Source organism: Onthophagus taurus, chromosome 2 (genome assembly GCF_036711975.1).
Source record: "Onthophagus taurus isolate NC chromosome 2, IU_Otau_3.0, whole genome shotgun sequence".
Lineage (NCBI taxonomy): Eukaryota > Metazoa > Arthropoda > Insecta > Coleoptera > Scarabaeidae > Onthophagus > Onthophagus taurus.
The window spans coordinates 6,394,509-6,420,437 of NC_091967.1; the positions used below are offsets into that span (position 1 = coordinate 6,394,509).

At 33.1% G+C, this 25,929-nt stretch overlaps 2 protein-coding genes across 2 annotated transcripts; both read left to right on the top strand.

Moving 5' to 3' along the window:
* The first annotated feature begins 376 nt into the window (after nucleotides 1-376).
* On the top strand, nucleotides 377-7,223 carry LOC111427223 (octopamine receptor beta-1R-like). Its single transcript, XM_023062238.2, has 4 exons — nucleotides 377-567; nucleotides 3,051-3,898; nucleotides 6,104-6,322; nucleotides 6,573-7,223. Exons 2-4 carry the CDS (start codon nucleotides 3,108-3,110, stop codon nucleotides 6,976-6,978), a joined length of 1,416 nt encoding a protein of 471 aa, XP_022918006.1. The 5' UTR covers nucleotides 377-567; nucleotides 3,051-3,107; the 3' UTR covers nucleotides 6,979-7,223.
* Nucleotides 7,224-18,675: 11,452 nt separating this feature from the next.
* LOC111427365 (octopamine receptor beta-1R-like) lies at nucleotides 18,676-24,296 on the top strand. Its single transcript, XM_023062479.2, has 4 exons — nucleotides 18,676-18,829; nucleotides 19,217-20,013; nucleotides 22,570-22,794; nucleotides 23,018-24,296. The coding sequence occupies exons 2-4, from the start codon at nucleotides 19,244-19,246 to the stop codon at nucleotides 23,409-23,411; spliced, it is 1,389 nt and encodes a 462-aa protein (XP_022918247.2). The 5' UTR covers nucleotides 18,676-18,829; nucleotides 19,217-19,243; the 3' UTR covers nucleotides 23,412-24,296.
* Nucleotides 24,297-25,929: the final 1,633 nt, after the last annotated feature.

A 25,929-nucleotide genomic window follows, 5' to 3' on the forward strand; every position in this document is an offset into this window, starting at 1 on the left:
TTTGACATGAGTGAAAAGATATGCATTAATTTTCAAGCAGTAATACTAACTACTATTACGTCCAACTCTGTAATATGTAATTTTTTAAAGTTTTACGAGACAAATAATTTATCATGAGCTTGTTATTATTAAAGACGTCGTATTATTCATAGTGTTTGAAGCCACAAATGTTAAAATATAAACATAAACATCAGATGTAAATTAATGTTGCTATCATAATAGTAAATGGAAATGGCGTTAAGATTTAGTGCAGCACGCGATTGCGAGTGTGCCAAAACAATGTTCAAGAGACACGCGTACTACTATTCTGATCGCGTCGGCGTTGTAGCACAAAATGAAGAGTCGCGCCAACTTGAATTACACCAGTAGACTTCGCGTGCTGGTCCAAAGCGGATGGAAGTGGAGAATGAAATCGACTCAGAAAGCTTCCGGGCGAGTACTAAACTAACTTTGTGTGCACTTCCACATTTATATAAAAAAAGAGAAAAATCAATTTTGCTATTTCGTATTACAAATCGGATAAGAACCTAAATAACTTTCCATAGCATCCGAAAACTTAAATTCAAGGTATGTTTAAGATTAATTAGATTAATGATAAGTAGTTAGTTAATGAGTTCATTTAAATCCTTGCAATTTTAAAAGTTCAACTAGACAGAAATTAAGAGTTAAAAATAAATATAATTTATAATACGGGTTCTATTCGGTTCCAAGTTAAACACGAAACTTACATTAGTGATGACAGTGTTGATGTATGATGCTTCAATGTGCCTGGTAGGTAACAATTGTCATTACCCTAAATATGCATATTGATTTTAATAAAGGGTTCTGGTTAGATTTCGAATTTTCAAACCGTATCCGAGTCTAGTTGGATTATTACAGTTCTTCTTTGAAATATCTCTCTCAAAGATAAATGCCTCCTTTTCATTTCCCAAGAGCTGAATATTAGTTCTTTTACGTCCCATATGACTCATACAAAGAAATTTAATCATGAATTTAGTGCTTAAAACTTGGACGTTTCTATTTACGTAAGGTAGTTATTAATTGTAAAACTTACGCAAAAACATGTGAAACGTTTACTTTAGCTTGTTAATTAAAAGTTTAGTTTAACATTTATAAAAAAAACTTATTTCCTTTACGAACAGGCGTGTAATGTAAACGTCGAAAATTAATATTCAAAGGATGCTGTAAACTATTTAATGTGGTTTCATCATTATCTCTTTTAACGAGTTTTACATTTTGATAAATGTGAAATGGTTACTGTAAAAAATGTACTCTCACGTTCTACAATGTAATCGTGGGATACCATTAATTATTTTTGACGTAAAACGTGTTGTGACCAACGTATAATTAAAAATTCATAAAACATCATCCCATTTTTTTATTTATATTTGTTTCAAATTATAGCTCGTTATTTTAAAGTGACCTGCAAATAGATTTAAAATTGGCTGTGATGTTTTTGAAAATAAATTATTGCTTAATAGTTAGACGCAACAACATAATGCCCCGTGCTTCATGGTCAATCGACGGAACCACGTGGAATTATTTAAAGCTCACTTTGAAGATCGATAAAAGGCAAACAATAATAACCATCAGATATACACTATGTGACCTTCTGGTTGTTAGGAAAAAAAAATCTTCCTTCAATAAAAAGATAACTTCATTTAACTGTTTTCTATAATATTGAACATAAATATAATTAAAATAAGTGGCCTTAATTTTCTTGCTATTTAAAGAGGAATCTAGAAAGTTTTTTTTAATTTTTGCCAATTTCGGGACTGTCACCTGGGAAACTCCGTAGGAAAGTATGGAAAGTTAGTTGAAGTTTGCAACTTTCGAACATTTTAATTTTAAGCTCAGGAATTAAGTTTTAAAATACTCGCTTGTATTATTATAAAATTTTGAATTGAGGATTACTACTTAAACAAATCAATATTCTTTAAAACTTTTTTCTAAGTTAAAAAAAAGCTTTTTCCGTCTGTGGATTAAAGACCCCAACGCTGCATTTGATCCCCGATGTGGAACCCCATCTTCCAGGATAAGCATCAAAAACTTTTTCAAAGTTTTCAATAATTTAATTTACCATCCACGCTCACTCCATTATATTTATAATATATTTTCTTTAAATATTGAAATTCAAATCTGATTTAGAAATTATTAAAACACAAAACAATTACAATACCTGACTTTATGCCTTCCTTGTTCCCGTGTTTTGTTCCAATTGCAGTCGCATGACCTTAATTCTAGTCATTATAGTACACGTTACATCTGGTTCCTCGTGTTTTCCTAGCAATTGATATAATTGTATCTGGGTCTCCACGTTCCTTTGAAAATCGTGCAAAGGACTTTCCTCTCGAAGATGAGTGTCGATGTCTCTCCTGCTAATTTTCCACGCCTCCGCCCTCGCAAATCTACACTGCAGTTTTTCTTCTAGTGCACGCTGGAACCATGATACGTAAACTCCTACACGATTTCGAAATTCTCTTTGCCGATTTCAAGATTCTCTCCGAGGTCATAAATGAGACGCATCAAGGTAGTTGCTATAATGACCTTCGATTTTTGTTAACTTATTTGTAGGTCGTAGCTTAATCTGTACTTTAAGTGAGTGCTGTTTAAGCTGCAAGACATGTTGAAGTACATATATGTCGCAATGAAGAAATTCCAACAAAGCGGAGGTAATGATGTTGGACATCAATTTTGTGGTAGACTAATTATTAACAGAATTTGTTTCCATTTGATTTCAACTCCTATTTTGTGGAATATAAAAATTGGGTCATGTAGCATCTCATTCGATGAAGCCAAAAAACGAACAGCGTTGAAATAAACAGACGCACCTGTATGGCAAATTGGCTCCCGTTGGCAGCGAAAACATCCAGGTGGACCCTCAGGGTTACTAAAACAAACTTTGCTCAATTTACCGAACATTGCTCGACCGCTTCTTTTTTATGGCTAAAAATGTTACTCAAATTACTTCTGTTACATAGTCAAACACAAAAGTAGTAACAAAAAAATAATTATTTAAAACACTAAGCTATTATTTTTGTTTGTTTCAGGGTTTAACCGCACATATTACAAACCAACCAGTTTCAAGAGCTTAATTTTCAACAATCATGAATAAAATAGATATAATCCTCGGTTTACCGACCACAATCGAAGACAATTTTACAAACGAACTTAATAAAACATTAAATAGAACCGAATTAATATACAGAAATGGCTCCTTTTATACATACACGACCAGTATCGCTGTTGATGGCGAGTCTTCCTTGAGAAAATCAATAGTGTTCTTTTTAGTAGCGATAAAAACCACTGTAATGATATTCATAATCATAGCAGCATTGTTCGGTAATTTATTAGTTATAGTATCCGTTATGAGGCACCGAAAATTACGTGTAATCACAAACTATTTCGTTGTAAGCTTGGCCCTAGCAGACATGCTGGTAGCTATATGGGCGATGTGCTTCAATTTTAGTGTAGAGGTGACCGGTGGTGTTTGGCTCTTTGGTTACTTTATGTGCGACGTGTGGAATTCTTTAGACGTGTATTTCTCAACTGCGTCTATATTACATTTATGTTGTATTAGTGTTGATAGATATTACGCGATAGTGCAACCCCTCGATTATCCTTTAATAATGACTACAACCCGTTTGGCTATAATGCTCAGTATAGTATGGTGTAGCCCCGCGTTGGTCTCATTTTTACCAATATTTATGGAATGGTACACCACAGATGTTCAACTTGCATTTAGAAAGAAAAATCCTCAAGTGTGTACGTTCACCGTAAATAGAACCTACTCTGTTATTTCATCCAGCGTAAGCTTTTGGGTCCCTGGAATGGTTATGATACTTATGTATTATAAGATTTATATGGAAGCTGATCGACAAGAACGAATGTTATATAGGTAAGTAAAAAATTATCATGCTTGAAAAATAACTTGTTTTATAAAATGAAGTACACGTTTCTCCTTGAACGCTTGCGGTTTACCAATTTCCTTGGTAGTACTTAAATGAGATTACAGCCAGCCTCTCAGCTTGAAAGCGAAAAGTCTCGCTAAATTTACCAGCATCGTCGCCTCCGTAAACCGTGCTGCATAGACACGGCAAGCGTCTGTACTTGATTATACCAAAAAGTTATTGAAAACTTCAGTTCTCGTTAGGGAAACTCTTTGGTGTTCATCACTGTGATAGACAAGCCCTATTATACCTGTTAATTTTTAAAAGGTTTCGTATGTACAAGAAATTACCAATCTAATTCTGTTACTATAAATAATAAAATCGAATGAATCGTTCTTCTAAAATTACCCTTTGAAAATGTAAGAAAAGATCACGCGTCCATCAAATTGATTAAAGCGCAAATCTGTTAGTTAAATATTTTAGTGAACAAGCCAATAATAGATCAACAGATTACAAATTAAACAACTATCAGTTTTATGTATACCAAACGTTTTGAAATAACAACGTTAAAGTATTTGTAAACTTTTTGGTGAAGATTCAAATTCAGAACATAGATTTTTGTTTAGTTATATACAAGTTTAGCATTTATTACGAAATAAATCGAGTTTCTAATATTACATTTTAAAAATGCACTCCTAAACAGTTATATCGCACAACAATAAAATTGATTAAAGGGCAAATGTTTTATTTGTACGGCTCGTTGACCTGCACTCAACAAACCGATAATAGGTCAACAGATTAAAAATTTAACTACTAGTAGTCTGTTCTATTGAGAAATGTACAATCTGTTTTAAATTAATTTAACTTTTTTGTTGTGTGTTGCATGATTTAAAATAAAAACATTGCATTATTTCTCGTTTCAAAAATAAGAATGTCATTAATAATTAGTAATAATAATATTATCTAAACAGTGATGTAGCTAAAAATCTCGTTTAGATGAAAACAAGTATTTATGGAAACGCATTTTGCATAAAACCAGGAAGTCAAGAATCGATGTAGAAATATTTGTGGAGAATAACACCATGTTTTTAAAGATGCGAATCATACGAACGGTTGATTACATACTCCAACAACAAGTAATACCAGAAGAGAGACTCGTTGTAACACTTAGGTATGTAATAAAAGACAACAATTCAATTCAAGGACAATAAACTTAAAAAGAATTGATGGTCATCTCCCTTATCTTCTTCTCCCGTGTTTAATATAGCATTGATCTTTCTTTCTTCCAACTCAGACATTCATCTTTGTACATCGTCTTCCTTATAGCAGTTGAAGAACTATGTGGTGGGGAAAACGCTTCATCCACTTCATCACAACCATCTTGACCAGCACTGCAGCCTGCACCAGTTGCAAAAAGAGGTTGTAAGATTCCTACCATAAGACTTGAAATAATAATAATAACATCCTTGGTACTCTCCATTAAAGTTCAAGCTTCTTCTCTTATATGATTTCACAAATGTCAATCATCCAGGTTCAAATGAAATGGAAAAGAAATTACCAACCCAATTTTTAATATTACTATTTAATATTATTTAGAGTTTGTATTGAAATAGCAACGATATCAAAATAATAACCTAGTTGGCGGACTGTCACAACATAAACCCTCATCCATTCCGCGCGAAAACTTAAAGTTTCGCACTGCGAGGTATAAAATACGGGGCACTAACTTTGATGAGTACAATGGAATTAAATTACACAGTTCGCGTATAAACTAGAATCCATCTCCGTAATTAGCATTAAAGTTCTCTCGAACCTTTCCGCCCAATGTTGGTCTCATTTAAGCATTCGTTTTTCGCAAGTTTGGACATTATTAATCATTACTTGTGATTATGACTTATTATTAATAAATATTGCGGTAATAAAGATAATACTACATTCTTTATATTGCGAACAAAGCCCTTTAATGTATCATAGGCTATAATAAACTCACATTTTTATGGTATACCTTGGAATAAAGCCAAAAGGAACCAGCTGTTGCTGAATTTGTATTTTTCTCTTTTCTGCACTTAATGCGATCTAAAAATATCTGTTCAAAAAAATTTCGTAGCAATTAATTACTACAAATCATTGTTAGTAACAAATCAATACTGAGTGCTTTAAAATAGTTTCTTTTCAATTAATCGAAGTGTAATTTTAAAACTGTTCGTTTTCAGGAGTAAAGTGGCTGCGGCTCTTTTAAACAAACATCTCCAAATCAATGGAATCTCTGCCGGCCTTACCACCCTTCCCCAAACTGTAGACATGAATTTGGTGGAGGAAAAATCGGTCGATCCCGGTGCAAGTAACAAGATGAAACGGGAACGGAAAGCTGCTAGGACTTTGGGGATTATCGTATCGGCTTTCCTTGCATGCTGGTTACCTTTCTTCTTGTGGTAAGAATAACTTATTTTGTGGTCGACTTTTATCAACAAATTCAAGTATCGATCTTTTTGAATATCAATTAGTTTTTATTATTAAAATGAAAATTAAATTTAGTTAACTGGAAATAATGCAAAACGAATGTATTGTTTTTAATAATCAATATGTAAATAATAAATTTCGGGAGCAAAATAAACAATTTTGAAATAATAATTCTTTTTTAAACTGTTTATTTATATGTTTATGACAATTAATTTCTCTTAGGTACGTGATAACATCACTGTGTGGTCCGGAATACTGCTACAGCCCTCCAGGGGTCGTCACGCTAGTTTTCTGGATTGGGTACTTCAACTCAGCTCTAAATCCCGTTATATACGCGTACTTCAACAGAGAATTCAGGGTTGCATTTAAGAAGACGTTACAAAACTGCTGTCGTCTTTCGCCGAGACTTATGTGTGGTTTAAGATGTAGGTCAAGAGGTGATCGGGGAAATTATAGCAACGCTTCCAGTGAAATACACCTAAATAATCATCACGTGAAACCGTTGGAACACCGGAAAACCAATCTTAATTTTCCCGGATCACACCCGGATATCATCCATCATCAAAGGCTCAGCTATAACATATCGGAAGGCGAGGTTATCACGTTGCAAAGCGAGGCGGTAATCTAAAAGCTCAAATAAAAGAATCATATTGGTTAGTGACGTTAGTGTGGAAGAAATGTGGTCCAAAAGGCAGTATTAAGCCGATGAGAATCAATTTAAGTCCGGAAGAACCTTTGTATACATATCGACCTTTATTGTTTTTACGTATATGTATTGTATATGTAAATGTCTTTCTGTGATATAGATCCAGTCAAGTATTGTAATCTAGTCCAACAATAAAATATATAAATATAATTATAGTTTGAAAAATATCTTGCATTTTTAATTCTAACAATTTTGGTGGAGGCGCCGGGTTTATTTTCTTATTAAATTATAATTTCACGTCAATTTTAATGATGCTTAGATACTCAGTTATACAACGTGTCGCAGCTATTTAAATGATAATTTAATATCGTTTGTGGTAATGCTTGACGAGGGTAAGACGATTTTGCGTGTCATTCTCGCTTACAGACATTTGGACTGATTCTAATAAATATCGAATTAAACTAAGGTGTTGCTCACCAATTAATTAATTTTGTTAATAAAAAAAATCGTCTTAATTTAAAAATTATCCCCCTATCGAAATTTGCATAATAAATTCAATTAAAGGGGAGCTTTCATTTCATCAAAGGTAAACACTAAATTGTTACAGGTAATTTTGGTGAAACTGTGTCAACGTTAGAGTAGATTAATGGACAATTCAGTTAATCAAGTCAGTATAGTTGGTTTCGCCCATAAATTTAATACCTCCACTCACCACAAGGATTTACATTATTACCTTTCACCTTCCTATTCTATAGTAAACATCTTTTGTACAAATCCAAACTAAACTTGAAATATAACGATTGAAACAAGAAGACCTTGTTGGAAAAATCAATACCACCAAATCCTACCTACAACGTCAGTCACACACACGACGATCTACTGATCTTTTGACTCGGAGATGCTGTCACGTTATATATAGCTCTCAGCGCAATCCACTTTATTCTCCACGTGTGCGACTATTTACGCGAGACATTTCCAAGAAAGTAAATACGGATTTTCATAAAACATTTATTAATCATTTCACGAATAATATGAACGTAATCGAGACATAACGAAGATTGTGCTGCACAAAATGCACACAAACCGCTGTTGAAGCGCTGTACGGATTATGGTTTACAGTGAATTGGTTATCAAAGGCTGGTTAAAAGCTGCATTGACGTAAAACAAAAATAAATTGCTTGATAAAACCCTATGTTACAAAATTCACCTCCATGAATCTAATTTTAAAACGAACAATTACTTGATTAATTTTATCTCCTCTAAGAATAATGTTTTGAGTTATAAAAGACATAAGGGAAATTTTAAACACGATACGATACCGTAGAGATTTCTACTCTTATCGACAATTTAAACTTTCGAGGCCGCATGTTACAAATCCCGTTAAAACGAATGATTATCCACTTGAAGGAAATTGAGACATTGCGAAACTTCTTCCTTCAATAATATAAAGTTTGAGTACATTTTTTAAAAAATGGCGACGTGTGCGTAACTCGTGTGAAGATCGGGGCGATAAAAAGTTGATTTTTCAATAGTAATTGTGTTTGAAAATAGTGTATGTGACTTTCAAGCGTTTCCTCTAACCTTTTTCTATTGGGGTGCGGTTATTTGATTAACTCTTTATTGACATTTATCGCGGGTGATATAAATTTCTTTTCGTTATCATTACGTTTTCCTGAGCGGCGATTAAATTTTCGACCCGGTGACCTTGACCGGACCTGTTGTGATCTAAATAAATAAGATAAAATAAAATCATGGCCGATAAGATCAGCGGCGACGCCGGGGTTGTTGTTAAATCGCTGGAAAATAAATTCGCGCAAACAATGGTAATGTTTGAGACGAAGTTAAATGCAGCTCTAAAAGGAAAAGCTGGCGACACTCCGCTTATTACCCTGGAACACCTGGTTAAGGAATATTATGAATTTAAAGACCATATTATTGGGTGTTTGAATGATATTAAATCTCTAATTGATGGATTGGAAGTACGCGTGGATGACTTGGAAACGTATTCTCGCCGAAATTGCTTACTTATACATGGCATAGGTGAGAGGGAAAACGAGGATACTGATGCTGTAGTGGCGAATTTCTTTGAGCAATATCTTAAGGTACCCGGTTTCACTTTCGATTTAAATCTCCTGGATAGATCACATAGAATTGGTCCAAAGAAAAAAAAAATTGGATCCTCTGCAACACCTAGACCCATCATAATCAAACTGATTTCTTATAAGGATCGCAAAATTATATGGTCTAATAAGAAACTGTTGAAAGGTACGAAGTTTTTAATAACTGAGTCACTGACCAAGAGAAGAATGAAGTTGTACGCTGCCGCGAGAAATACTGTGGGTCCAAGGAATGCCTGGACTGCTGATGGGCGTATATTTGTGAGATCTCCAAATAATGAGATTAAGAGAATTAACGAATTCACTGATCTACCTAACAGCTCTGTGGAATCAGCTAAGACGGAACAAAATCGTTACGAGAGGAGAACTCGTCGGCAAGTTAACAAACCATAAATTATCATAGTTATTTTTTTGTTTTTCTTTCTTTTAAAAAAGCATTATTTTCAAAAATGTTCTTTTTTTTTTAGTAAGTCGCTTCGGCTTCAAGCATTTTTTTTTCTATAACGCCTATTTTTGTTATTCCTGCGTTATTTAGCATTCTTTAGCTTAGTAAAATTTTTTTTTTGTTTTGTCTTTTTTTTTTTTTTGCTGAAATGTTCGATGGATCTGGTTCGAGGGGGATTCAAATTTCAAATTATAAAAAGAAGTTGAACGTAGCTCATTTGAACGTTAGATCATTGGTTCCCAAGTATAATCTAATAAAATCCTTAATCCTTGATAACAATATTGATATTTTTGCGATGACGGAAACCTGGTTAACTCTTAATATATCCAACTCTTTAGTTAATATTCCTGGCTACAATCTGGTTCGTAGGGATCGTGGGGGGCGCGGTGGAGGTGTTGCTGTGTACATAAGAAGCTCAATACGATTTCAGCTTCTAAACAGTTCCTGCTCTATTGAGCAACTATTTTTTACCGTTGATGCAGGAAAAAAACTCTGTATTACTTTTGGAGTGGTTTATAGGCCCCCTAATTTTAATCTTCCTCTTTTTATCGAAACACTGGAGAGTACCCTTTGTGAGAGTATTGTTACATCTCACTCGACAATTATCGTGGGCGATATTAATGTTGATCTTCTTAAGCTTGATTCTCCCTCAACAACACTTCTTCACTCATTTGCGACTTCTATTGGCTTACATCAGTTAGTCACCGAACCCACAAGAATTACACAAAATTCGCAAACTTTACTCGATCCAGTTTTTACAACAAATGATAAGCTGTTTACTAGTATTGATGTTGTAAATGTACCTAATATATCTGATCATGAACTAGTAAAGTGTGAGCTGGCATTTGATATCGGTAGGCCTGCTGCAATTTATCGTACATACAGGGATGTGAAAAACATTAATTATCCACAATTCTAGAACGATCTGAAATCAATTCCGTGGAGAAACATATATGATCAGGAAAATGTGAATGATAAGATAACTTTTTTCAATAATTGTTTACTTACTCTGATGGATTTGCATGCACCTTTAAAAACTAGACGGTTTACAAAGCCTCCCAGTCCCTGGCTAACAGATAATACTAAACTACTAATGTCTATTCGAGATGATGCGCTTAAAAAATTCAAAAAGTCTAAGCTAACTCAAGACTGGGTTTCATACAAGTTGCATCGCAATCTGGTAACATCAACGGTGCGGGCTGAAAAGAAGGCATACTATGATTACGCCTTACGTAGTAAAGATCCAAAGGCTCTTTGGAGAAAGATTAAACTTCTAAATATAAATAAAAAAATCGATAACAAAGTGCCTAACATTTTTCTTCCAAACGATTTAAATAATTATTTTGTTCACGGTGATTCTTCACTTTATATCCAGACTGATCCCGAATTACCCATATTTTATCAAAATAACGTAAACCCTAGAGTGCAGATAATGCAAGCTTTTATGCCTGTTGATGAACATGAAGTATCTATAATAATTAATAACATTAAAACTGCAGCGGTGGGTTCTGATGGTATCTCAATTTGGATGATTGACTTGTGTACCCCTTTTCTCATTCCTTATATTACTCACGTAATAAACGCTGCTGTTCATCAATCAGTTTTTCCGGATGCCTGGAAAATGGCTGAAGTAATTGTATTACCTAAAGTATCTTCCCCTTCTGCCCTAAGAGATTTTAGACCGATCAGTATCCTCCCAGTAATGTCAAAAATTTTAGAGAGAGTCTTGGAAAAGCAACTTAGAGCACACTGCGAAAGGTATAGTATACTGCCAGATCAACAATCTGGGTTTCGTTCGGGTTTCAGCTGCGCAACAGCTTTATTGAACCTTACTGATGATGTATTTGCTTCTAGAGAGGCCGGGCAAGCCGCACTTTTGTTATCGTTGGACTTCACCAAAGCATTTGATACAATAAATCATAATATACTTGCATCTAAACTTAATTATTTTGGTCTTGGAAATCAAGCTGCAATTTTGATAAAGTCATTTTTGTCGGACAGGTCTCAGGTTGTGAAGATTAATAGTCAAGTGTCGAGCGCTCTGTCTGTTACTCGTGGAGTCCCTCAGGGGTCCATTTTGGGGCCACTATTGTTCTCTATTTATACATCTGATTTTGACCAGGTTCTCGAGCATTCGCAGATTCACTTGTATGCAGACGATACACAGCTTCTGCTGAATTTTAATCCAAATAATTGGGTTGATGCCTGCATAAAATTTAACTCAGATATAGCATTATTTTCTGATGTTGCGAAACGCCATGAACTTGTGCTAAATCCATTTAAGTCTTCTGTACTTCTGTTTTGCGGTAGTGTCACAAGGAGAGCGATTAAGCCTTTGATATCCGGTCAATTGGTGGTGGATGGCGAACCTCTTACTGTTTCCGATGATATAAAAATTTTAGGAGTCACATTGGATCATCAGTTGAGGTTTGAGGAGCATGTGGCCAGGTGCTTGAGGGGTGGGTATGGCGCCCTGCGTCTCTTGTATGCCCATAGGGATGTCTTAAGTAAAAAATTAAAAATTATGCTGTGTGATAGCTTGGTTCTAAGCAAATTAAATCACTGCGACGTTGTTTATGGTCCAAATTTAACGGGGGCGAATGGGCGTCGTATCCAGAACCTTCAGAACGGTTGTCTGAGGTTTATTTACGGAATTCGTAAATATGACCATATTAGTCATAAGTTGGCAGAGACTGGGTGGTTGAACATGAAAAACAGACGTAAACTGCATGCAACTTGCGTTTATTATAAAATTATTAAAAGTCAGCGGCCTCCTTACTTGCTGCAACGCCTATCTTTCAGAAGCGATGTCCATAACATTAATATAAGGAGGAAAGATGTATTGACGGTACCACGCCGCGCCTCGCACCGATCCTTTTCCTACCAGATAGCTAAAACGTACAATGATCTACCTATGAACCTTATAGGATTGAACTGTATTTCGTTCAAGAGTAAATTAAAATCCTCCCTCCTGCTTGAGTCATCATGATTTTTTTTTTTATTATATTCTGAGTTATTAATGTATCGCTTTATACTGGCATGTCGTCGTATTTTGTTATTTTGTTTTTTTTTTTTCATTTTGTTTATTAGTATTGTTAAAAACATTCTCATTTTTGCTTTATATATATATTTTCTATATATTCTGGATTAAGTGGAAGAGCAGTTGGTTAATAACCAAACTGAACTTCGTCCAGAAAATAAGTCTATTTTCTAAGAGTGTATTATTGTTTTCTTTCCTTTTTTTTGCGACTTATTAATAAAGGCATTATTATTATTATTATTATTATTTACAAGATTCTAACTTTATCAATTAATAATTCAAAAAAGAAATCTTAAGAATATATTTAATTAAATATTATTTGATCGTCATTGAAATAAAATCTTTGTTACAGAAAAAAGTTGATGTAAATATTTAGTTTCTTTCGGAGCGTCACCTCGTGACCTCCTTATTTTTAACCAGCTGCTGTATTCCCAACTCATGTATGTTTTACGTTTCACTGCAAGACAAATCAATATGCAAGTTTATTTCATGTTTCTTCTTGAATCAGCATTTTTTGTAATTGTATTTTTTCACATTTTCTTCTTAAAGCTAATAATTCATTAATATTCTGACCGCTACACATAATCGAAAAAACTTTGTAAATTATGACGCTTAAGTTAAAATCTTAGCGCCCGGCAATCTGAAACAAAAACCATTACCTTGAGTACCGAAGTTCAGGCAAACTTTTTGGCTGCCGATTATACTAAAAAAATACATAGCGTAAACTTAAAAAAAAATTATTACAATATCTGTTAAATTAAAAAGTTCAATCACATAAAATCCTAGATTTACTTTTCAAGTTTACTGAAACTACAAAAGTGGGGCGCAGTTTGATCGATATGAGAGGAGATGGAAGAGGAGTTTTTCTGCGGAAATTACAAATTTTGATATATCAAAGCATAAATTAGACTTGGTATTTTTTGGTTTACTTTTACAATACGAAAAGTGACTTAGTATTGATTTTTAGATAAATTGGACACGATACTTTTCTTCAGCCAATTTAAAAAATCTCAACAAATTTTCGTATTTTTCTCGATATTTATGCGTCTCAGAGCAAAACTGAAAAAGAGCAAGATTGTTTAAAATTAAATTTGCTACTACTATGACACTATTAACAAATTTTTTAATATTCTATTGTTTTAATAAAATTTTTGGTTTATATTTATGTCAAAAGTGTTGATAAACAAAATCAAAACATAAAATAAATATTTATTAAACTAACAAAAAATCGTAATAAATATGTATATTGAAATTGATTTTTCTGCTATATCCTCCCTGTTAATTGGTTCCCGTTTTTTAAGGTCCCTCTGAAAATATTGAACATTCATCACGCTACCGCTTTGTACGGAAACATATTGAAGGGCATCGGTAGAACGGCATCGTAAATCAATTTACGACCGTCCCCGTACTGGGTTCAAACGGTGTAAATTTTGTGTGTAAATATTTTTCATGATTTCAGTAAACACACATCGACGGCTCCGTAAACATCTATAATATTCATACATAAAACTAGAAAAAGGGACAATTTCATTTTCTTTCAAAAAATAAATATTACTTGCTTAATAAAGAGTATTCGTTTTTTTGATATTTCAACAAAAGAAAAATTGGGTGAGGAGGTTTGATGATGAGAAACTATTCAGGGTTTCCATCAAATCTTCGGGGGTTCGCAAACACAAAATTAAAATCTCTTAGCGTCGTTCTATTCTAGTTGAGAAGATAAATTAAGGGGATATGGTTTCGGAGACTTTAAACTGGTTAAAACTTTCCCGGAGTTCCGATTATTACGACGATAAATTGCAGCTTACCTGTAATACCCCTGTAGGTTCCCACAATAATATTTTACTAAGACCCTAGCTCTACCTTACCTTGCTTGGCCCTCCATTAAACTAATTGAATTCCAGAATCGACCTGATCTCAATTTATCTGCTCCCAAAACCACGTGCGATACGTAATACGAACATAACACAATTATACCTACATATGAACCACGAATTAGAGGTAGCTTTACCTCAATTAACCTATCCGAAATCTATTACTACATAATAATAATACTAAAAATTTAATAATTTACAACGTATTTATTAAATCAATGAAGGATATCCAAAATAAACAGTGTCAGAAGAACAACGGCTCCCTTTCCACAGCTGAAAACTTTCTATTATTTTTCCAATCCTGATATAACGAAGTTACCTGGTCTTCTAGAAAGGAAATAGCTGAAAATCAATATCAATTCTGGGAATTCAAGCGGCACATCTCTTGAGCACATACCTGGAGGCACTCTTAAAACAATTTGCCATGGCTAAAATTCAATTTGATTATAACACCGCTCTATAAAGTTTTTAACTACTTTAAGATATTACTAATATTATCGTTAAGTGATAAAAGAAACAAAATTGGGATATGTAAATTTTATTGTTTCACTTATTACCTATATGATCTTTCTCCGGGGATCCTTTTACATTTATATGAAAATTTAATAGGATTTAAATAGCCACTTTAAAATATGAAAAAGTAAGATATTTCACGGTTTATATCCAATTATGTTTAACGGTTCACACTGAATACCATCGTAACTTTTATTACAATTTTCCTACAAATTTTTCAATTATGTTGTTTTATTTTATTATTAATTATAAATAAATAAATTTAAATAATTGGCAACGATTTAACTCAACTTCTAATTACAACTTGATAAATTCATTAAATATACGATAATAGAAAGCTTTAGAGACGCGCGAGACAAACGAATGAGGCAAAACATTACTCAGTGTTTTTGCAAAGGATTTTGTTGACACTTCACAGTCCTCGCCATGGGCAATTTAAACCAAAACTCTGCCGTACTTGGGATTGGAAATTTCCCCTTGTTTGCACAAGAGAGATCTCACAATCCAGATCGATTATCCTCGCAGAAAATAACGCAACGTTTGGGTGAACGTCCCCACAACCATCCAACAAAAAATAAGACAAAACTCTTAATCCCATAAATCGATTGATAGAAAATTTCCCAGCAAACAATATTACGAATAAGAGAAACTATCGGGTTATTAGAGAAGACGATTTATGTCTTACCTTAATACTAGATCTTACAACTCCTCATTTGGCGAGGTGCAGTATATCACTTGAAGATAGTTTGGGATTTATTGCTGGTTCATTTACAAAGATATACTACCTTTGAAGTATTGATTATTCATTGCTTTACATATAAATGTTTCTATCTCAATTAATTTTCGAGATATCTAAAGATTAATAACCTTTAACATTGTTTATGGTTATGCAAGGGCAAATTCAAAAATTCATAAGTCAAAAATTTGGGGATTTGAAAAAATCATCCTGAAAATATTAAATACTAAATAGATTTGCTTTAAATTGCTTTTTATTTCATAACGCTATCTCAATTAGTTTCCGAGATACGTAAAAATTAATTACACTAACATTTATATTTAAGTTTATGCAAGGTTGAGTTAAAAAAAAATTATAACTCCGAAATTTGAGAATTTTTATGAGCTTCATAACATTAAATACTAAATAAATTAGCTTTAATTTGCTTCTTATTTCATAACGATATCTCAATTAGTAGTTATATTAAATCTTTTAACATTCTAGTTACACTGAAAAGTGAATTACAAGCTTTTGGTTTTTGTGGTTACTTTCCCAGGTAGTTTCCAGACCTAGTTTCAAAATGCAATTAATTCGGTATTTTACCTACCCTTCCCAACAGCTATTAACATCTACAACGTTAAACATCCGCACTTTACAGGAAAATCAGATTATGCCAACAAATTTCCGGAAAGTAAATTCCACCATCGAAGCTATTACTCAAATATCTATTTATGTTTTCGTAAAAGCTAAGTCTCAACTCCTTTTTACATTGGCATTAATTTTATTTATGGGTTTAATAAATCTAGCGAATGTAAATTAATTATTGGTTTCACAACTAAGTATAAATAATAATTATTTATGTTTAAAACAGACATAATTAACCCGTTAATGCAATTTGCGTCCCATAAATTCTATAAATTCCAATTCCCATGTAACCGGAAACAAGTTTATCAATAAATCCAATAGATAATTCTCATAATATTGTGTACATTTAAAATTTATTACTCTATTTCAGAAATCTACGAGAAAAGACACGTGCCCCGATATTTCAAGCGGGCAATTTGATCGAACGTTAAGTAAATTCCGTTCACGTCCTTACACTTTATCGACATTAATTAGGATCCGGAGGAGATGAAGCTCAAATGCACTTGGGTCAATTTCTGCGGATCGATTCCATCTACAACGACTCTAGACTATTTATGCAAACTGTGTCTCGGTAACCCCTTACAATTAAGAAACCGCTGTGCTGGACAAGTTTATGCAAATCCCTCCAGATCGTATATTTGATCTATCCCTGTTGGGTAAGCTTCCAGAGTACTGCTACTAATCTACAAAACGTATTAAAGTCGAACTTTGCGCAAAGATGAATTTTATCGTCGTAATTATATTTTAAGTAAATTCGTCAAGGTCGTCAGAAAAATATTAATCATAAATAATATTAATTTTTCTTAAATTATAGAACATTAATACGAAATTAATGTTAAATGTAATCTAATCTACATAATGCGAATTTGAAAGCAACTTACAGAGATTAAAACAACGAAATCCAAGACGAAAACATATTTCAAAGCGCTTAAGAAACTGGAAATTTACATAAAGAGCTTCGTAAGAACTTTTAAGTCGTAGAACGATCGAGGGGATTTGGAAAATGTGTAGGTAGAACGGTGAAATTGGAAATATCTTGCATGAAAAAGAAAGATTTTCTATTCGATATGTCTTCAATCCGTCTTGAACACAAACGTTTTCAACTAAACCTCGTCACTCTATTCATCGTACTACCACATAAAGTTTTATTGCACTCCATTATAGTTTCTATTATAGTTGTGAAAGAAATATATCTTACGAGAAAAAGATATTTTATTAATATATTAAAAATATTAATATAATAAAATCTTTTCTCCTGTTATACTTTTATTAGTACGGCCAAGAATAGCAAAGCGCAACCTAACCCAACCCTGTCCAAGACGATGAATAGACGACATAAAAAGAATTACGGAAAGCAGATAGTTTGAGATAGCTGAGGACAGGAGAAAAATCTTCTGCAAATCATATGTTGTTTTCTATACAATGTATAGTCAGCCATTAGCAATATCTGGACTTCTGCCAGCAGTATGTAATATTCAGCAAGCAGTATCAAGTTTTCTGCGAGAAGTATCTAATTTTCAATTAAAAATTTTTAGTCTACTGCCAGCAATATCTGGTTTTTAGTAAGCAGTCAAGCGGTTTAGTCTTTCATGAGCAATATCTAGTTTTCTATTTACACTATCTTGTCTTTTTTGCTGTATCTAGTCTTTTTCCAGCAGCTTGCAGACTTTGGCAGGCGGAATCTATAAGTAATAAGTTTCTATTAAAGTGTCTGCTCCGTTAGCAACATTTAGTTTTCTTCTAGAAGTATGTAGTCTTCTGCAAACAAAATTTAATCTTCTATAAGCCATATCTAGTATTCTATTAGCATTGTCCGCAGTATCTAGTCTTCTGGAAGCAGTACGTTGTGATTTGCAAATCATAGAAAGAAGGTTCATAAGTTTGTAGTAATTCAAATGAACGGAAAATTAAGAAAAGCCGTTTGTATTAGAAACTTAATTAATTAAACTTTGAATTAACTTAATTAGAAAATTCAAAAATTAAATCTTTATCCCTGACAAAACTTATATCTATAAGTGAATGAAACGTTAGGGAGTAATTCGGGTTGGTTCGGAAACTATGTCATGAAAGCCTACTTTATTAAAATAAATTCCTGATATTTCAGTGGTATTATTGATTTTACAATCAGGTTGAATTTAAACCTAATAGTCGTATAGGAACAAGCACATATCCACGTCGGTAACTGGTTGAAGTTAGTATGGTTATTAAGCAGCTACAGGTAGGAAATAATGGTGAACAGTGTCATGCGTACGCAAGCTTAGACGTCGCGACGCCCAGAAAGGACGCCGTTGCCTGGAGCGTAGCAGTATATATCGCGCGCTCGCTCAAAACGCCACTTAATCGTCAAACACACAGTTTTCGTAAATTTTGAAAAGCACGTACTGACAAATAATTAGAATTCATTGACACGTGGTATCGATTTTTGGTTATAAATTAATAATGTGTTCCGGAAATAGAAAGCTTCAAATCGATGTGAGCATGTAAAAAGTAAGTAAAAATTAGTTTTAATTTTTAAAAAGTTTTCACTTTTTATTGAAATTGTTAATAAGAGACTTCTAATACTCAAAATTTTTTCGAAGTACAAAGCATAATAAGTACATAATAATAATAATAAGTAATTTTCGATTTGAGATAACATTTTTGGTGAAAAAATTACTTTTTAGTAAAATTTTTTTTAGTTGTATTAAGTAATTTAACAAGGGATAAACACAAACCTGACAGACTACAAACTAAGAGGATTAAATGATTATTATCTGAAATCCCTTCCTGGTCCATTTAGTATACTAAATGGATGTACATTTTAGTTCAGTAGGGTCTTATTAAAGTAACTTTATTTTCTTTATCAAAAATAATTTTTCATTCTTTCGATTTCAGAATAACATCATATTTCATACGTTATCAATGCGCTCAATCAACATGAATCGAATACCAATAGAAGATAACTTCACATCAGAATTTAACGTTACCGTAAACGTGAGTGAGTTTACATACGAAAATGATTCCATTCATAATTACTCAACTAAATTCGCTATGGATGTAAACAATTCAATGACGTTGTTTTTAACGGTGATAAAAGGAACCATTATGGTGCTCATAATAGTGGCCGCGTTGTTCGGTAATTTACTGGTAATTGTTTCAGTTATGAGGCATAGAAAATTACGCGTTATTACCAATTATTTTGTAGTCAGCTTAGCCCTTGCAGATATGCTGGTTGCAATATGGGCGATGTGTTTCAATTTTAGTGTTGAGGTAACCGGTGGAGTGTGGTTATTCGGTTATTTTATGTGCGATTTTTGGAACTCTTTAGACGTTTATTTTTCAACCGCGTCTATTTTGCATTTATGTTGCATTAGTGTTGATAGATACTATGCTATAGTGCAACCGTTAGATTATCCTTTGATAATGACGAATACCCGGTTAGGAATAATGTTGGGCGTTGTATGGTGTAGTCCTGCATTGGTATCATTTCTTCCGATTTTTATGGAATGGTACACAACGGATGAAAATTTGGAATTTAGAAAGCGGAATCCAGAATTGTGCTCGTTTACTGTTAATAAAACGTATTCCGTTGTATCATCCAGTGTTAGTTTCTGGGTACCAGGATTGGTTATGGTTATTATGTACTATAGGATATACATGGAAGCTGATAGGCAAGAGAGATTGCTGTACAGGTTTGTAAATTATTATCATTTACACAAAATTATATATTTAAAAAAATAATTAATTAATTTTCGAAGATAGGATAATATATTGAATAAAAATATTAAAGCTGAATTAGATTGATTGTTATCGTCTACAATATTCAATAACCTAAACAATATTTTGATTTCATTACAGTGGTCAGTTCAGTGAGAAATCCAATTCAATAACTGGATTGGTTAAATCAATAGTTGAGGCGCAATTCCAGTTCAATTTTAACGGTGGATTAAAATATCATTGAATGTAAACTAAAGCCGGAATCACGCGAGCTAATGTTAGCATGTTGGAAAAGCTGTGGTTAAATAATTACATAAATTGTTAATAGACTTTTGCAAATCAAGAAAATTAATTTGGTCATAAACATGCCTCGCGAATGTATGATACACTACAATTAATATCATATCAACCCAAATTCGCACAAAATATAGTAACGCCTCGGTCGCAAGCACTGTCTTCTTAATCAGGAGAAAGATTGTATTCAAGTAACTAAGTCGAGGTCGCTTGCGGCCGACGCATTATAAATAATGTCATATCAATCAAAATCCCAACAACACATAAAAGCGGCCTCAAAGAACCAAGCTGAGGTCGCTTAAAATCTAAATCCGCACAAAATACAGTAGCATCTCGGCCGCAAGACCTCTCAGCTTAATTAGGAGAAAGATTGGATTCAAAGAACCAAGCGGAGGTCGCTTTCAGCTGAGACACTACAATTAATATCATCTCAACCCAAATTGGAATAACATATAGCAGTGTCTCGGCCGCAAGTACCTTCGGCTTAATCAGGAAAAACAAAGAATTCAAAGAACCAAACCGAGGTCGCTCTCGGACGAAGTACTACGAGACTATATATCATATTATAATCATCAATTTATATACCAGATTAGGGTTATTGCAAAAGTTAATGGAATATTGTCAGAAAGATGTCGCAGAATATTATTTTTTAGTCTCATGCAAATGGTTTCATACTGTATTCGGGTTTTAAACTTTAAAATATTGAATTGGTTACTAGAATTTCCATTCCTAAAGTTTAGCAAAATCATTATTTTTCCCTAAAATCCAAGAAAGGACAGGAAAAACAAATAGGAAAGAAACAACAATGCTGAAATAAAGCTGAGAGTAAAACTAGTGGAGAATGCGAACAAGTTAATTGAAGTGTTTTCAAGAAATGTTTTCTCTAACAATTTGTTTAAGAAATAAAATTATTTTGTAAATGAATTTTCTAAAGTGTATAATAAGAACATTTCTTTCTTCTTATAATTCCATGGAACGATATAGCCCGGGGGAGCAATTATATAAAACTATTAACAAGCAATACCAAGCCGATCCGATCAAGTCTGAAAACATTATTTAATTTTATACCTGGTTGTATCAACAGAAATTCGTCATCTACTTCTTTTGATAAAAAGACAAATTTAGTTACATTTATGAGATTATAAATACTTAAAATGTTAAATACTTAAAAAAACTTGTGATAGACCATAAAATCCTTTTAAAGGGGTAACGTTATATTACGCATCGATATTATTAACTATTTAAAACTCAAGTTAGCTAATCAACACGGTTCACGGTATATGATTAATTAACAAAGGAATCATGGCCATCAACCGGACGGAAAATGATAAAAATAGCATTGTCATAAAAGGATTACCATGATTTCACTTATAAAACAATAATTTTTCTTTTGTGTTATGTGAGTTCGTAATATGTTGCCAAAAATGTGATTACGAGCCCCTTTTGATGGAAAAAAAAGTATTTTACTCAAACAAATACGAAATAAATCTATGATTTCATCACCAGATAACTAGTTTCATTCCAGGTATAAATGCGCCATTTGTTATCTTGAAAAGCCACTTAATATATCTGAGGCATGTGCCGCACGGAATCAGATGCCGCGATCCGTAAAGATTTATGTGGGTGTACGGAAACGAGAAAGTCCTTAATTTGTGGGAGTAATTTATTAGTTGAACTTCACTAAGCATTTATTGCCAAACAACACGGTCTGAATTTAATATCTGCAAATTAGATTTGTTATGATTTTTGATAATTATATTCATTTATAAATTTGTCTAAAATAAAATAGGTGAAATAAGATGAAGCACTACCATCCCGCATCGTTTAATATATATGAGATCCGTTTATCTCCGGTGTCAACGGTAGCTTACATCCACCTGGCACATATTGACATCGTTACTCTTCTAAACTACCCAAAGTTACCCTGTATATAGTCATCCCTTCTCTAAAAATAAACCCATTTCATTTATTTTATAAACTTAAGGGCAATGAACCAAAAAGGGACTTTAACTTCAATTGAAAATTATATAGAAAATTAATTGATATAAATGTATAAGATTTTAATTAACACTTTCCAATTACATATTCGTAATTAATAGAGATGCTTCACAACGAAAATCCACTGTTATTATCTAATAATGATTTGAAACTGCTGATAGTAAATTAATAGCTTCATTTGTGTTTCCATGATAAATAGGAATTAATTTATTGGATTAATATGTTTCGATTATTTTCAGAGGTAAAGTTGCTGCTGCTCTATTGAACAAACACCTTCAAATAAACGGAATTTCATCAGGACTCAACACACTTCCCTCATCACAACAATCCGACGCCGAGGTGATGGAGGAAAGAGTCGCAGATCACAGTAATAGTAGCAAAATGAAAAGAGAAAGAAAAGCTGCAAGAACTTTGGGAATAATCGTTTCAGCATTTCTTGCTTGTTGGTTACCGTTCTTCTTGTGGTGGGTATTGTATGCGTGTTTTAAGGAAGTCATACGATAAGTAGAACTTTTTATTTTATTAAATACCAAATTTTCCTTCCCCGAGTAAAAGAAAGTCACTTAATGGTTAAACTTAAGATTCTCTTTTTTCCCACTATACAATAAAACCGAAACGATCGTTACCATCAAAACGCGACCTCGTAATCGTCTCCCCCTAAACCAACGTCTCTGTTTTATCTGACAGGTACGTGATAACATCTTTATGCGGCACCGAACACTGCTACAGCCCACCGGGAGTTATTACTCTCGTATTTTGGATAGGATACTTTAACTCAGCTCTAAACCCGCTCATATACGCATACTTCAATAGCGAATTCAGAGCGGCTTTCAAGAAAACACTGCAAAGTTGTTGTAGGCTCTCGTCGCGTCTTACATGTTTGAAATGTGGTTCTAGAAGCGCACCAATGAACCTTGGCAATCCTTTCACTGATATCCACCTGAGTAGTCACAAAAGCTACCCGCATGGACCTAAAGTCACTTTAAATAGCACCATCGGAAGTTCCTGTACCAGCCAAAAGTTTAGCTATAACGCGAGCGAGTTTGAACTCGATAATCTACAAAGTGAAGATGTAATGTGAATACAATAGTACTAAACGAGGAAGTAAAACGAATATATGAGGTTGAAATATTTATGTTAAATTCTATTTTATATTGAAAGGTTTTCGAGCAAATATATAAAATATCGGGTTATTCTGGGTGAGCGTTTGAATGCAAGCGAGACACAAAAAACATCAATATTTTTCAATGCTAACGAAACGAACGATTTAAAAAAAAAAGAATTTATGGCGTAAAAGCAATTGTAATGTTTTTAAAAAAAAATCATGAATTTTTAAACCTGAATGTTGCAATAAATCCAACCAATTTTTTATACACCTATTATTGAACTTAATTAATCATATTTGTGCAATCAATAATGTAAATAGGTATATAAATTCTTAATAAATCAGTATTACTATTGTATTAATATTAAAACGTTAAAATAATAGATGTTATATATTTATATGTTAATTGTGGCAAAATTGCAAATTGTTACTCCAAGTGCACGTTGTCCTAAACATATCTGATTAAGCAAACTTGGTGAAGACCTATAAGTTAAACCCCTTATAATCTATTTAGCCACACTATCTCAAGGTGCATATATTAAAGTGCAGCACGTAGACAATATACGAGGAATACGGAAACTTTGCTTTTCATTAAGTAATCTTCTTTCATCGTGATAGCAAACTTGATGTAGCGAGTTACGTCAAAACAAACGAGACACACCATCCTTTCAACACTCTTGATGTTAACATGAGTAACTTTCGAAAATTTAACGATAAATTACCTATGATTAATGATCCATGCTCAGTATATAGTTTCAAATTAGGTAATTTTAGCAATAAAAACGCATCATGATAAACAAAATTATTTGTATATTAATGAGAAATATATCGTGTAAGGCAATCAAATTTGTAATTAGTAATTTATTGTAGATAAAATTTGTAAATAAATAAATAGATTATACTGAAAATAAATTGTTTTTGTTTAAATAAAATTCTATCGAAAATTGTAGCATTAATTTATAATATTGGAACAAATTTTAATAAGGAATTTTGTCAATTTTTTTTAGTCAAATTTTCTGCCAGAATTAAACCGCTGAGGGTTTGAATATCCATATTTAATTTAACTGACAAGGTCGACGTCTTAAAGGGTTAAACCTTGAATACAGTGTTCGCGGTCAAACCACTGAACACGAAGCGTACTCGTATTAGTTTGGATTGTTTACTCCTACCGTGGTGTAGGTAACACAATTCGTGCAAAACTTTGAACAGAACGGGTTTAGGTCTTAGCCAAAAGCCGAGCACCTCAAAGGCATAACTGAGATCATGACTTTCAAGTTGTTACACGTTGAAATTGCATTTTTGTTACGCTGTCCGCTTTAAGTTCGCCATAAATTCGTTTTATATCTTCGTGGCCTAGACGTTTTATGAATTTTATGAAACGCGTTCTAACCACGGGACGCACCTGGCGTAAATTTCATTTACAGCTGCTCTTTAGTTTTATGAAATAATAGGTGTTCTTAATTTTTTTGGTGCCATCTTTACAAATTGAACAATATTTTTTAATATCTTACTATTAAAAATGTTATTGGGATTCGGCGATTTCATAAAATATCACCAAAGGAAGTCATTTGGATTTATCATCTCATTTCTGGCAATTTCTCACGAAAAGGTCAATCGTTCCGGAAACGGTTGAGAATGTTCGAGTGAAATGACATCGATACGATCGAAATTTATGATTCTTCATATTTTATGTATGGGATATGTATCGATTTTCTGGTTGACTGCCGAAGGAGATTCGCTACTTACTTACAGCTTGGTATTACACACTTGTCTAACGAGACGCTGTTCCTCTTTATGTGTCAGATTTGTGTTTTGATGTCTCCCAACACGCAAAACTCATTTTTTAAAGAACCCAGTATTGATTGAAACTTTCAAAAAAAAATGTTTGTGACATTAAATGGGAAATGGTATCAGGGGTTTGTAAATATTTCGTTTCCAGAGGAAATAAACACGAAACTGGTTTCCAAGACTTTTTAATTAACAAGCGGATATTTTTAAATTCCTAAAGTGGCAAGTTCCGCCGTGAAAGTAGGTTTACTCGATTTTCCCATTTCCGTTTCGGCGTTTTAAATTTTTCAAGAGCACATTTTTAATTGTCGAGGGGGCGCCGTGTTCTATTACTACACAATTTATTTTAACCCAGATAAGTCGCTTTGCTACGTTTTGCAATGAACTGGCTAAAAAACAATCTTTTCAACTATTTTTTGACCTAATTAAAGAAAGCATTAACTTTACTTTTTCGGCTGATGAAAGAATTCTAATCATTGTGTCTAATTTTATAAAGATAATGCGGATAAAGAGGATTTATTTTTTATAATTAATAAAATTTTAAAAGAAGTTTAATTAAACGTAGAAATTAACAATGCAATTTCTTTATAAATCAAAAGACTTAATGAACGTTATCCCTATTCATGAGCCGATAAAATTCTGTCTGTCTCCAAAGAGAATAATTCTTCTGGATTCTTCTATTTGGAATGTAAATTAGTGATCGAAC